At 41.0% G+C, this 15,030-nt stretch overlaps 1 protein-coding gene across 1 annotated transcript; it reads right to left on the bottom strand.

The window, feature by feature from the left end:
- Nucleotides 1–566: 566 nt before the first annotated feature.
- On the bottom strand, nt 567–13,403 carry LOC138223893 (chitin synthase chs-2-like). Its single transcript, XM_069179970.1, has 19 exons — nt 13,290–13,403; nt 12,731–12,866; nt 12,076–12,258; nt 10,654–11,717; nt 8,667–8,759; nt 8,079–8,246; nt 7,703–7,886; nt 7,181–7,282; nt 6,940–7,081; nt 6,338–6,538; nt 4,917–5,201; nt 4,646–4,825; nt 3,895–4,312; nt 3,449–3,474; nt 3,231–3,283; nt 2,925–3,035; nt 2,413–2,630; nt 1,994–2,098; nt 567–1,616 (listed from the first exon to the last, which is right to left on the bottom strand). Exons 1-19 carry the CDS (start codon nt 13,322–13,324, stop codon nt 1,553–1,555), a joined length of 3,768 nt encoding a protein of 1,255 aa, XP_069036071.1. The 5' UTR covers nt 13,325–13,403; the 3' UTR covers nt 567–1,552.
- Nucleotides 13,404–15,030: the final 1,627 nt, after the last annotated feature.

Below are 15,030 nucleotides of genomic sequence, written 5' to 3'. Positions count from 1 at the left end.
GGGATGGTGACTGAATAGGGATCAAAAGGATTGGGTAGTTGCCAGAATCTACACATAGAAAACTCAAGAAGAGAAGAGTTATTTGTGAACAGTATTGAACAGTATTGTGAGCCACCTATTGGTAAATGTGCATAATGCAACCAGAAGACAAGGAACGTCACCATCTCCTGTATCTTGTGTAGTTTACTGGATCCGCTGAACAGGCTGCTGGTTAAAGGGGTGCTAACTAACAATACTGTTTAAGGGAAGACAAATAAATATTTTGATTTATTAAATTGTGAATTGTAGCTGTTTTAATCATGACTCACAGGTTTTCAACTTATCACTTGATAATTTGTCAAAAGTAAATATTTGGAAACCACAGTACTTACACAAATCGACTTCTTTACATTTAAAAGTCAATAAATCCAATCAGGATTCAGGAGTCCTAAACAAACTTGTAGAAGACCCTATGCGATGCGGTAAGAGCTGGAGAAAACAGGAGGCGTGGTAAAAGGGAACACACAGGGGTTTAATAGTGCACAAAAGAATAGTGACAGTCCGTGAGACAGTGTACGGGGAAGACAAAACTGCATCCAAATCCAGACGGGTCCAAGGGCAGGTCAAAGCACGGTCCGAAAGTCCATAAACTGGAAATCCATCCTGGAACGCGACAAAGTTAAAATCCCCGGGAGGGGGGAACACACGGACAAACGAAACATGGAGGTCCAAGGGTGACAGGGTGAGATCCTCCAGACCCCGGGCTCAGAGAGCGGGAGGTGTCGGGGATGAGGCCTGTGCCCTCAGGAGACGGACGTAGGGTTTCCTGGTGCTAGGCGGGCCTCGCAACATCTTACCCTAATGATGAGCCCCGAGGACTGGAGGAGCTGGTCTTAAGTAATAACACTAAAAGGGTACACCTGGAGAGCTAAATGACACGAACAATAATGAGAGCAGTGGAGCGCCCTCTAGGGAGGGATGTCGGGCGTGACAGGCACAGAGTACTCTACATGTAGTGTATATAATCTTTCAATTGAAGTAACTGTATTTCTCTTCGATGGAATACAAGAATATGATGAAGGACTTTATCTGTGATAAAGGACATTTTCAGCACTAGGCTACTTTCTTCTTTTTTTGTCTTTGGTTATGCAGGAAAACACACGTCAGTATTTGACAAATTTACCTTTTGACACAACACAATACTTCCTGACAGACTCACAGTTATTTAGCTCTACAAAAACCAACGTTGTTCAATTAGAGAATAGGAGAAAACAATACATACAGCATGGCTTATGATGACTAATATTAAATAAACATATAATCTTCAAAATATATACTTACTTAATAAGTACTGTAAATACAGTCTAATACTAATATACAGTACTTGGTCTCATTGTTCAGCTTCATTTTGACTACTGGTCAAACAAGGAAGTTACTTGTCTAATGCAGCCTGCAGGGCAGTTGATTCTTTTCAGGTGTTTTGTGCTTCAACAGAAAGAGATTTAAGGAGGTGCAGCTGATTGACATGATGTTGGACTCTCAGTTAAACAGAGCTGAACTGTCAGAGCTGCCATCAGGTTCTCACGCAGTTCTTGGAGTCTTGAAGAGATCTTGAACCCAGCCATTTACAAAAAATACTGCAGGAGAAATATGAGGTTCACATTCATCTTTTTCTCTGAAAATAAGCGATATCAATGATGCTGCAATGATACACTTTTCACTGACACACATTTCTCTTTTAAATCTTGTGGAACTGCGCAGAAAATGTGCTTCTGCCTTTGGCCAAACCTGCAGTAAACACTGTCCCAGTCAATGCTTTCATAGCAACTGTTCAAACAAACAAACCAGTCTTTCAATTAACCATTTTGTTTAAATAAATCTGGTTTTGGAAGATGGTGTTTAAACATGATTTGCTCAGATTTAATACTTCTAATTTCAACATCTTCTGATTTCTTCTTGATCTGGAGGTGTAAAACACTGCAAACCGGACAGAAAAAGTAAGAAAATCCTTTACCTTTCAGTATCCTTCACGTTTTCCAGGGACGTCTGGGACAAGTTTCTTTTTGATTCTTTAAGTTCTGTTCCTATATAGGCTATGAAGTGTATAAGTGTGTAGATTCTGTAGGAATCAGATGACACAAACACATTAAATTAATAAAAGGCTCACAAGGATCTCAAGAGTAATCTGATTACAATTGTATACATTGAAACTGATGCAAACTGAGATGGCAGTAATTACTTCAATTTACTAATTTATTCACAGGGCAAAACCTACTGAGATGGCTGTTCCATTAAACTGGTAGACCTACATTCAGTGGTGAGCAACATAAAAATCGTACTGTGTGCTCACACAATGGGAAGCTAATGAATGAGAATAGAATGTTGAAAAATAATAAAATGCTTAAACTCTTGTGGAAGAGGTAACTGACTTACCTGTGGTATCCCATAGCAATAAACTGAATGAGCAGCAGGCCAGCAAAGGACAACAGGAACATAAACCCAATTGGATCTATAGAAATGTTCTGGCCTTTTGCTATTGATCCATTTGATAAAATCTTTGGAGTGCTGATAATAACTGGAGAGCCAATAGCCTGGAGGAAGAATGTGGCCACCAGCCACAAACAATTGATGATGAAGAAAGCGAAAGTGACCTGTAAAGAAATAGAGAAGAAAAGACCCATGATTACTGTAAATGCAATATATGTGTTTCACAGAAACTTGAAAGTGGTAAAACAGTAATGTGTGGAACGGAACTGAACCCAGTGGATGATGAATTGTGACCTGTAGGGAAAAATGGTGCTGTCAACTACGGATTGTCTCTGGAAGAACCACATGACAGGGAGTCAGTTTATTGTACCAGTCAAACTTGTTTTGTTTTGCAAGCTATATTTGAATTATCTCTCCTTTCCTGGTGCAGAAGATCAGTCCAAAGTGCAGAGCTGTACCTTGTTTCTGAGGCTTTTGAGGTCTTTTTTAATTTGGGCTTGCTTGGCTTTGTCTTCAGACAGTGGCTTTAGGTACTTCTCTATGAGCTCCTCCCAGAAGAGCACTTCATCCTAGGGACAAATAAGGAAACAAATGGAAAAAAATATAAATACATGCAAAATTATGGAATCAACCAATTTCGTTCCATCAGGTTACTGCTATAAATCTGCCGGTCCATGGTTACTTTTTACAAACTGCCTGAGATGACAAATCATGTAAAGCTAATGGGAAAGAACAATGAAAATCATTAAACCCAAGGAGCTCACCTCTTCAAGACTATGAAGATCATCTGGATTGACTTGTAGCTTTGACATGCCACCTTCAAAACAACACAGGTAGGTTAAACAATTGCACCTTGATATAATAATGTGAGAAGAAAACAGTGTGACAAACTAAACAATCAAAAATGACATTTAATTTGGTTTAAAGAATAATCTGCTAGCACATTAAAGAATAACATTCAGCAGATATTTTTCATACTTACTGTCTAGTGAGCTAGACTCTTCATCACTAAAACAAAAATATACACATAACTTATTAGCATTCGAGATATTCAAAATTATAAGTATTCCACCATTAACAATTCCAAAACTCATTCCCTCCTATTTATCCTCCTTACTAATGCATTCACAAAATATGTCATGTTTTTCTGAGAAATCTCATCTGCCTGAAGAAGTGAACTGTGGAAATGAAATTAATTTCACAATATTTGTGTTGTTGTTTCAACCAAACTTTACACTTTCTTTCTGAAACTCATGAAACAAAATTCACGTGTTTTGTATGTTTTACTTTAAAAATACCAAAGTAGGCGGCATGGGACTTATCAATTTAATAAAATAAGTTTTTAGCAAAGAGAATAAGAAAACCACTAAACCACTGCCACTAAACATACTGTCGATGTTCTGAAAGACCATCTGACGCCCTGCACACCTGAGGTTGTGGAGCTCTGATGGGCTGGTTCCACTTCCAGCTCTGTCCTCCTGGGCTTGTAGTTGGAGCTCTGGAGCTGCTGCTACTTTCTCATCTCTGTTCACTTGAATCTCGATGTTCCAGCAGAGGCATTTGCACATTTTTTCTAAAGCCACATGTTTCTGAGGGCCTCTGCGGGGGCCTGCCTTGGCCTGGCTGCCAGTTTCCCGAGTTCCCCAGGATACATTGTCCATGTTCACTATGGAGTATATGGTCAGCAGCAGATATCCACTGGGGATGCTGATGAAGTAGAGCAGCCCGTGTACAAGCAAAGGGAACTCCTGTGGGTGAAGTGCTGCTGTTACTAGATTGAGAATGACTAAAGATATGAAGAACAGACCGCTGGGAGTCACAAAGGTTTGCTGCTTGACCATCTGCCCTGAAGAACAATAAGAAAAAGTTCTGATCACTGGATCTGCAATGCAGATTGTGAGAATATGAGGAGTCAGAACATTGTGATGAATCAACTATCTTGACAATTGATGGCGGGATGGAAAGTAACAGGATAATTCATAATAGATCACAAGATAATGAAGAACAACCATATCAGAAACATGCATCTTTAACCTTTGTGTGTGATTTATTTTGCTCTATTGAAAAATATGCACAAATTGTGCTGTTTTCTTAGTGTGTTTGAATCTTTGGTGACAGCATTTTGAATAAAAAAATCTGATTGAAGCTCATTACACTGTTTTCCTGCCGGATCACTTACCTATAATCGAGAGGACGGTGGCTGTCATCAGGAACGCGTAGATAACGCTCAAGAAGGCAGCGATGGAGATCTGGGTGTCAGATTTTAGTCTGAAGCAGAGCACCAGGTAGATGGCAGGGGGCACGATAGCCAAAACAAGGGCCGCATTGAGACTGATGTTGAAGACAAACGAGAAGCTGCCTGCAGGCAAGCAATCAAGCGAACAGAATTAAACCTTCTTCCTGTTAAGAACACCAGCAAATGCACACGTGTGCTGTGAAGCGCTCTTTACCTGCAATCATCAAACACACGGTGGCAGGCCCCAGGATGGTGGAGATCATGGTGAATACCTGGTAGACAATGTAAAGCCTGGAAATGGACTTGTTTTTCTGTGCCGTCAGTGAGCCCGAGCCCAGAAGGTCGATGGTGTTTGCCAGGGTGGAGGGCCCCCAGCGGCGCCTCTGGTTGTAGAACTCTTTGAACTCCTGGGGGGCGTTGGTGTAGGCATCTGAGGCAGCGTTGTACTCCACTCTCCAGCCCTGCTGCAGCAGCAGTGTGCACAGCCAGCGGTCCTCACCTGGTGAGCACGTTTGGGATGAGTTTGTTACTTTCATGGTCTCAGTTCCTTAGAGGCCCAATGTGGCACTGGAGTGAATGGCATGAAACAATTCAATAGTGATCATCAGAGTGGCTAGACAGAGTGTGTATGAGCAGCTCACATTATCTGGTCTGTTAGCAGCCCCTAAGTGAGTGGGCACACTGGAAATCTGGCCAACTTTGAGACTTGAACTTTCTGACCAGCCAGGCTCATGTGTACTCTCTACACGGGAGTGGAAGAGATTTGGGAAGGTGGAGAAGAAAGAAGACAATATTGAGCCAGAACTCCTGAAATTGCTCACCTACTGGAATCAACATTGATGGACAAAAACCTATCAACTACTGAGCACTGAAGGGACTCAACTTGAGTTTAACAAAAAGAGTTGTATTTTTCAGATTTGTGGAGATTTTTAATTCTCATTGTAAATCTGCTTTGCAATTTGTCACTCTAAGTCTTAAAAAGCATTTCTGTAAATGGACCGATAGTAGTCTCTATTTCTCTTCAGTTTGGAGTACATGTTTTTTTCTTTGGAGAATAAGGTATTTCATGGGAACAGTCTCACTTTGTATCAAGAATTAGTGCTGGCCAGAATGAATGTCTGAGATTGGATTGGTCATCTCCTGTTCCCCGAAATTCATTCCTCCTGTCCAGAGTCTACAAATTTAATCTGTGTGATCTGAATCTGGTGTTAGTTTTGTACAATAAACATTTGTCTTTTAAGCTATTGTACATATATTCAACAGGCACAAAATTGTTCAAGGGAAATTATAGAATTATAGAAGACAATAGATGTCATTTGTTATTTCCTGATCAGTGGGGGTGTTCAATAATTTTCAATAAAACCCACATTAACATTATAGGGTAATTATCTGAGTGCTATAGATACTTATTTTGTTTTGCTTCATTTCTTAAGTAAAATAAGGACAATAAATTAATTTGTTCTCAACCTGACAAACCAGAATTAATTAACTTTAAAACTGATTGCTTGCTGTGCCACAGTGCTGCCCAATTTGGTTAATTTATTTCTCTCTTTAAGAGTATCTGTACCTCACGAACCTGCTGTGTAAAACTCTGGGAAATGTGAGATCCCCTCACGACCCCTGTGAGACACTCACCCTGGTCATACTGCACATATTGGCTTGCTTCTGTGGCCTTGGTGGTGTATCTCTTCATGACGTTGTCATCCATGAGGGCGGCTCCTCTGAACAAACTGAAGCAGCCGGGGCTGCAGAGCACGCTGCCAAACACATGCTCTGCTGTCTTCTGAAGCCAGTGGCCAACAGCGTATTCAAACTTCTGGTACCACACCATAGGGCCTAGAACAACAGCACCAGCTGCAGCTTCGTCTCAGGAGGGATAAAATCCCTGCAGAGCCACTCTTATACCTGGAGCTTCAACAATTATAACTGACAGCATGAATGTGTATTAAATATGCTCTTACATGCAAATGAGGGGTTCCAAAAGAAATATTTATATTGTCTGAACAGAGAAAGATAAAAAAATTAAGACATAATTTTCAAAATCTGAGGTTAATTCAATTTGTTATGATGCCTTAAAGACCTGCTCATATGCATTGTCACACTATTTAAAAATGTAATTTTAAACACCATAAAGGCAGAATGAAAACACTGGGAACACCTCGCTCTGAGCTCAGGACATTGTCCCTGCAGTCAGAGAAGCTGTCTGATCCTCGGGAAAGGCAGCACTTCATATGTACCTGTGCCAGTCGGGTGAATCCTGCCACAGGCTGCTCCCACATCAGCATACAGCCTGAGACGATCCACCAACAGCATGACTGCTGCAGGCTGGAAGTCAGTGTCTCCATCCAGGGCTAGAATGTATGTGTTGTGTCTTTCTTTCTGTGGGCCAGAAGATGCAGTGATTTAGGAAACACAGGACTACGACTACTGAGAAATCCAGAAATCCAGGGTTCTGCTGTGTTTTCAAGTCATTCGTACCTTCAGCTGCTCCTGTAGAGTTTTCTCATCTTCGCCATTCTCCTGCTTCTCAAAGTACTTCCTGTCAAGCTTCCAGCCCAGCAGATAGTACAGGTACATGATCTGAAATAGAAAGGTACCTGTTTGGTTTTCACTGTCATGCTGTTTATCTAAAGGGAGATAATATACTGTACATACAGTATGACACAACACCAAGCACAGGCTGGGGCAGACAAAGACACAGCAGAATCTAGTGGCTTGTATGTGTGCAAAATGCAGAGACTAGATGATCATGACAAAGGCTGCTATCTTGGAGGTGTAGTACAAAAACTGGATCATCCCACTTTGTTTCACTGGACCTGATTTTAATATACTGTAGCACATTCTGTATGTCTACATAATTTGAGAATACCTAAAGATGATTATTAAACCTGGATTAACATTTCCTCTAGCGCTAGTATAAATCTATTCTCACAGCACCATCTTGTTCATTATCACCAGTCCTTACAGTTAAACAGGAAGGGTCACATGTGGACGACGTACCTGAGACCAGCGCTTCTTGTGCCGAATCAGTTGTTTATCTTTGAAGTGGACGACCAGCAGGTTTCCGCGTGGAAGTTTGTAACAAAGACGGCCACCATAGGGAGTTTGTATGATTTTCTGTTCTCCAGCGCCAGAGAGGGGCTTGGCTCCATTAAATATGTTGTGTGTTTCATCACTGAACACCCTGTAAAAACAAGAGACATTAGTAGAGTTTTACCAATTATTTGTCAATAAGAGCATTGAGGGGAGCCAGTAAAAATGTGTTTTATCACTAAAGTGGCACTTTACTAATTGAGTAGACCCAGTGGAGCTTTAATCTTTGACAAAGAGGGCAGAAATACAGTTCAGTGACAAACACTAGGAGGTTGGTGCTCACAAGTAGACTTCTTTGATAACTTTCACCAAGGTCTCAGCGTATCCATTCACATAGTGCTTCTTGACACCCTGAGCATCTTCGATCTCCTCAAAGGCATCATCAAAGAAAATGTGGGCTTCAATGTTCATGTCTGTCTCACTATGTTTCTTCGGCCTGTGTCTGTCCAGCCTTGTAACAAAGAACAGAAGACTATTTTTAATCTGTGGATGTGCACTCAGTGCAGATTTCAGTTGTTCCTGGTTCCCACAATCCAAACAGCACAATGTTCTCCAGCACACCCACGCCACTCAGTATCAGTGTCTACACCTGGCTGCCCTCAAATATCAGGAGATGATCAAAGCATGATGCTACCTTCTGTGGGTTTTGAACATCACTTTATACAGTACATTGCAGGCTGTCTAATGTGAAACTCCAAAGATAGCATTAAGCAAAATACTTCATAACTAGTTCTAAAGTATACCATTACCATTATTTCCAAAATCTAAAATTTGAGTATATAGCAAAGCTTTGAAAACTAGCGATTTTCTACTATACGTGTCCTACAACTTTCTATATTCTTTCGTTATAATTTGCCTTCCACTGTTTTACCTGAACATTGAGATGAGAATTTTCGTCATTTCATCATACGTCTCGTGCCACATTGTAGCACACAGGTAAACTCTCACTTGGTCTTTGTGAACTCTGGTGAGACAACAAAATATATTCAAGACAGAGATGTCTGTTATTCAGTGGTATAAAGAATATGTAGGTCATCTGTATAACCTTTTGGGACATCTAGTATTCACCTTCTTGATGATTCATGTTTTCTAGACATTTACATTGCTTGGTGAATAAATACAAATTTCTAAAGGTTTTTTAGCTGCTGCATTTCTCATAAAAGACTGAATGCAAGCGTCACGATCGTAATCCCTCCTCTTAAGGGCGCTCCGGCTCTTTTCACATTCTGTCTTATTCCGCACACCTGCCCTCAATCCTGCCCCAGTTTAGGCCTGGCGCTACTCCCGACTCTGTATTGGAAGGCTGACACTCGGAGGCCCGCCAACCACCAAGTCGCCCTACATCCCCAGCTTGAGGGCATAGGTCACCTACCAGCGTCCTGACCAGCTGAGTCCGGGGTTCAGAGCACCTGGCCTCATGATCCTGCTTTTATTCCCAGTCCCTGCACCGGATCTGGGTTTTAACTGTGTCTTGTTTTAGTCTCGTTTGGATTTCCCGATTTTGGACTTTTGGACTTCGCCCTGGTTTTCCCCCCTGGACTCCTTGGGCTTGTCTGCCTTGGCGACGCCCCCCGAGCACCAGTTCACCATCGCCACGCCCCCCTGTCTGTCACCCTGCCCTGATCCTCGTCTCCTCCCCATTGTTCTAATCCACTCACTTCCAGATTAAACCGTCTAAATAGGGTCCTGTTCTAAACAACCTTACAGCAAGGAGTCCTCAGTTGTGTTTTCACAGCCTTCCTCAGAATTTGCATTATGTAACTGGAACCTTCACTGGAAGTCTCCACTCATTTCCTTACGGATCGTCCATTGTTAGATACATACTGTAATGCTGCAAACACTTATGACCAAATTACGTTTAAGGCTAAAGCTTAGCAAGTAGTTTATTTTGCATATTGTATCCGTAAGGGGATATCTGTCCTACCTGAAAGCTTCTTTCAAGCATGATTAGTCACACACAGAGAAGTGACTTAAATATGAAATAACTCTCAGACATGCGCTAGTAGCCATACTGTAACTTTTCACTCACAATGATTAGAGTGCAAGTTCATGTATATTGGGGCTGATGTAATCCCTGAACCTACTATATTCAAATAATCCCAAAAAGAACATAGAAATCCTGCATGACAGAAGGCCAGATATGTATGTTGGGGAGTGAAAGTGCAAGACAGAGTACAATAAAACCCAGACAACTAACTGGCAAACTGTACCCAGCGCATGGAAACAGTACAATCTAAGCTCAAGAGTGTTGTGCTGTCTTGACTGCTCTACCCATCATATTGGAGTGAAGAGACGTGTCTTACGCGAATCCTGAATCCTGACCAGGTGTTCACATTACTCCTATCCTGGAGTCCTTGCACTGGCTTCCTGTCAAATTCCGTTTGGACTTTAAAATCCTCATGCTCGCCTATAAGGCTCTGCATGGCTCGGCACCTCAAAACCTGTCTGAACAACTATCACCCTACTCCCCACCTTGCAACCTTCACCCTTCTAATTCTGGTCTCCTAACTGTCCCCCAAGCCAGTTTACATTGTGTGGGTGACAGGGCCTTCTCCTGTTATGCCCCGAAGCTCTGGCATTCTCTCCCCTAGGATAGCAGAGAGCCACCTTCTCTAAACTCCTTCAAATCCAGACTCAAAACCTTCTTCTTTAGAAGAGCCTTTACTTAACTGGATCCATTCTTTACCCCTCTGCTCCTACTATGCTTAGTAACACTATCCAGGTTCTCCTATGTGTACTGTAATTGTCTTTAATCTTTTGTATTATTTTTATTTATTGTTGTTGCCATTCTGTAAAGCAGGGTTGAGAAGCCACCTTTAATGGTGCTATATAAAATAAAGTTTTATTGTTATTATTACCTGTCACTTGAATCTTTCTTCAGAATCTCAAAGCGCATGTTGAGCAGCAGGGACTGGTCTATGAAGGCAGCTTCATACAGGCGCCTCACAAAGAGCTCTGAGGTCCTCTCGATGCGCTGAATTGGGGTGACCCAGACGTGGACTGTGGACAGCAGCAGTCCGACAAACCAGCTGAATTCTGAAGCTGCCAGCAGTGACAAGCCCACTTTATCCACCTGAACTATCGCATTCCTGCTACACATACTCTGGGTAACGTCCTTGGTCAGAGTTTCTACTGCCACAATCCCCTTGTTTGTGAAGTTGCGAAAAGTCTGACAGAACAAACTCAGTGAAAAATTGCCTGCACCGGAGTCGCTCAGAGCTGTCTCATAACGTGTCACAAACACCAACACGAAAGCCAGTAACACAGCCGGGGACGTGAGAATCGTGGGCACGATGAAGCCACGCCGGAGAGCGTGAAGTTTACAGGCCACCACCACAAACCAGTGGCAGAGGGCTGAGGAAATGGCCTGGATGCCAAACAGGCTCAGAGTGACTATGACTGTGTTTCTTGACACTGCTTTGACAGAAGCCCAGTCTTGTCCTGACAGGGGGACATAGATCCCTACAACAGCCACAGTGACCAGGATTCTGACAGTGCTGGAGATGACATAGCAGACATTTTTTGAGTGGTGGATGTCCTTAATGACTCCCTGAAGGAATCCGATCTTAAACTTGGTTGAAAAATTCTCCCACCAGTTAAGGGAAACGATCAATGTCCCTCCTATAGCAAGGCCAGCATACATGTACATATCTCTGCTGGCCTTCTGCCCACTGATCTCAATTTGGTAACCAACAAGTAGAAACACAAAACCAGCTACCAGCAGGACAACAGCTAACAGAGGAGGTGCTATGAACCATCTGTAGCTATCTTTTGTTACAGCCCGACTGGCCACTTGCAGGACTGCAGGCAATGCACAAACACCGTTCAGTATCATCACATTCGTTAGGATGTCTAAATGAGGCATAGCAACGACGATGAGAATCGCTGCACCAGCAGCCACCAGAAGTTCACTTGCCAGCACCTAGGAGACATAACCAAGGAGTAGCAATAAACACTGTGACAGTAGACCATATGGAAAAATTGGTTTTATGTTTGCTAGAAAACTGGAAAACTGCAGAGAGACAAACACACATCACTACAATCACTTTTCACCACTCTTACTTTATATACAGCATGTTTCTCTACTCTGAATGATTCTTAAAAGTGCTCATGTATTGTATGGTAAAATGGAAATACAAATTACATGTACTCAGAAGCTGGATCAATAACCTGCTCTATTGTATGCTTTACAGTTTCCCAATTCATGGAGTATAAGAATAATCCAGATATACAATTAGTAGAACAGACAGTAGCATTTGTTGTGGTGATTATTGTCTTACCCAGAAGATGGTCTTTGCTGAGGGTGTCTTTGAGTCTTTAAAGGCAATTTTCCAAAGGCTCTTGGCCAACGTGAGGATGCTGGGAACGATCAGAGTGCAGCCTAAGAGCAGGAGTCCGAAGGCTCTTGTTGAGATGGTGGTAGAAGAACTGCTGGACACTGTTATTAGGAGGAGCAGGGAGGACTGTAATAAAAAGAGCACAGTAGTTGCGTCTCGTTTATAGTCAAGGATGGCAAATATTAGCAAAACTGAAATTCCGTCAAAAGAGAATTTGTTTTTTTTCATTCATTGGTAAATTTTTTTGTTAATACGTTTAGCACTTAATTTATTTTTAATTACAGTAGCTTTGTGTTACACCAAATTTCAAGTACAGTGTATACAACACTAGCTGTTACCAAAGAATATGAAAAGGTTTGATTTAGCATTTTGGGAGATTTTGCTGTAACTTCTTTCCTCTTTCACAAAGAAACTTCTAAAGATTTTACAGTTCCTCTGTGTGTGCAAAAGTTTGATAACACTAGTATATAAATCTGCTTTTTTATGAGTCTTTGTTTTATAACAAAGCAGAATTTTTCCACCCTAAAAAAACAATTGATTAATGAGAATCAGGTATGATATCATGTGGATTGAGGGGTATCGACAGTAACTGCCTTACCTTGCTGAAAAAGCCAAGAGCAAAGACTGTCAGTCCAATTAGAGTGCAGATAACATAGTGGATGAACCTGAACAGCTTCCTGGGTTTCTGTTCATCCTGAATGTCGCGCACCTCTCTGAAGTGATCCCAGGACTGCCTGATTGATGAAGAGACACAGTCAAGTGGTAAAATAATTGTGTGAACAAATACTATAATTGCTGTTAGATGTTTTAACTGATGATACCCCCCCTATGTTTCATGTCATAAAATTAAGAATTCCCTCTCCATCATTCAATATCACAATCAAGCCATTTTCTGATCTGCTTAAGATATTGTACAACATGTGCTTTGGGGTAGTAATTAAATACTAATGTATTCTATTTTAGATTTTAATATATATGCATAATAAATAAATATACTTTTTTCATTATTTATTATGATTTGGTCATGGTTTTCTACAGTATTTAACTTTTTCTTATAGAGCTCTGTTAAATTGGGATAATGCTGTTGTATCTGATAATATTAATAATTATACAATGCATGAATTAACTTAATACTTAAAGAATAAGATGGATGTTACCTTATTTCTTCTTTCTTCGTTCTTTCATCGTCCATAGTTCCTCTACTCTGCGCACAAGTGTTTTGTCTGGTGTGAGTATCAGTCAGTAGCTTTACCTACTCTTATCTGTAATAACTGGTTATATTATGCTGTACACAAAGAGGTGTGTCCTTTCATATTCATGTAAATAATCATAAAAATACATGACCCTCCCCAAAGTTCTCGTAGTTTCTGTATTAGTGTAGGAATTTCACACCCAGTTAAAGAACGTCATACCAAACAACACACAACAACTGGTGTCTTTTGTGTTTTTGTATGAAAAGGTCTCTACCTTTTCTGGGGAAAGAGGCTTTAAAATGTCGATTTACAAAACTTAAGAACATAAAATTTCTAAAACAATTAAATGCAAATTAACAATATTGGCAAAACTCTATTCTTACAGCTTTCTGTTTAAGAACAAAAGTCTTGGGAGGCAGATTATTTCCTGCACTGTTAATTATTTTTTCATACAGTAGGTGGAATAACCCTGATTCACAGTGAGTTTGGTTAGTGTTGCTGCCTCACAGCGCTGGGGCCCTAGGTTCAGTTCCTGAGGTACTATCTCAATGCACTTTGTACGTTCTCTTGGTGTTCGTGTGGGTTTTCTCCTGGTTCTCCAGTTTCCTCCCACAGTTCACAGACATGCTGGTAGATTAACTGGTTCCTGTAAGAACTGAAGCCAATTCAGTGGTCCTGGTGTGAGTGTGTGCATGTCTCAGTGTGACACCCTGTGATGGACTGGCGTCTTGTCCAGGGTGTATCCTGCCTTGAGCTGATTGCTTGTCTCATTAGGTTCTAGTTGCCCCATGACTTTGTACTGAGTAAAGTGTTTTAGAAAATGGATGGATAACCCTGAATTAATAATTACATGATCTAACCTAAATTAACATGTAGTAATATGGTGTTAACTAATGCTAGATAAAACTAATCTCCCAGACACATGAGCTACAGTCTCTGGAGCTTCAGCTTCAATTTTGGGACTTGAAGTTACAAGCGGGAGCTGGCTATAGTGTTGCTCTTTCACCTGGAGTTCTGCCATTTCCTTGGAACCTGTTTGAGCATCTCAGGTTTTTTTTGTGTGAAAACTTCCTTATTTTTTTCAAAGTAAAACAAAGAATTATATTATGTCAAAAAGGAAAGATGAGTTATAAATGATGCACGAATAGGCAGCCTTTTTCTAACCCATATGCAAAACCTTACAATACCTTTAATTCCTTTATCAACCTACTGCCTTCACACACAAACTGTTTCCACCATGTCTTGCTTTGTAACTGAAACCAATTGACCAGCCATCCAGGCGGAGGGGAGTCCCCATTACCTGTAAAAAGCGTTATATATAAAAGCAATTATTATTATTGAAACCACAGACTACGTTTTTTACACTGTCTTCTGTGTTTTATGTTGCTTGATTTAAAAGAATATCAACAACATGCTTTTTGAAAATGTACATGTACATAAGCTTCAGTGGGTGCCACAGTTTTGTAGTTATTTTTGATTTTTTTTCCTGTCATTCATCAGGACTTAAGCCAGCACACAAAATAATAAAATGATATTGATATGGGTAATGTAATAATACTACCATATTGTGTTTAGGGAGACAAAATACTGCATTTCCAAGGAAATATTTCGGTGAGAATTAAGTAGCTGTTGTGAACAGGGCAGGTCTGTAAGCTAACACATTCTTCAGGCAGGGACAGACAGGGAAGGGAAACTGGTGGTCAGC

Source organism: Lepisosteus oculatus, chromosome 17 (genome assembly GCF_040954835.1).
Source record: "Lepisosteus oculatus isolate fLepOcu1 chromosome 17, fLepOcu1.hap2, whole genome shotgun sequence".
NCBI classification, from domain to species: domain Eukaryota; kingdom Metazoa; phylum Chordata; class Actinopteri; order Semionotiformes; family Lepisosteidae; genus Lepisosteus; species Lepisosteus oculatus.
Note: the sequence above shows the minus strand (reverse complement) of the source record. Positions and strands in the feature narration are given on the sequence as shown.

Excerpts from the sequence above, each read along its gene's own strand:
- LOC138223893 (XM_069179970.1), bottom strand. The coding sequence starts at position 13,324 with ATGGACGATGAAAGAACGAAGAAAGAAGAAATAAG. Across the intron at positions 11,718-12,075 it reads CAGCAAAGACCATCTTCTGG|GTGCTGGCAAGTGAACTTCT; the intron begins GTAAGACAATAA and ends TATGTCTCCTAG. Across the intron at positions 8,247-8,666 it reads ATTCTCATCTCAATGTTCAG|GCTGGACAGACACAGGCCGA; the intron begins GTAAAACAGTGG and ends CTTTGTTACAAG.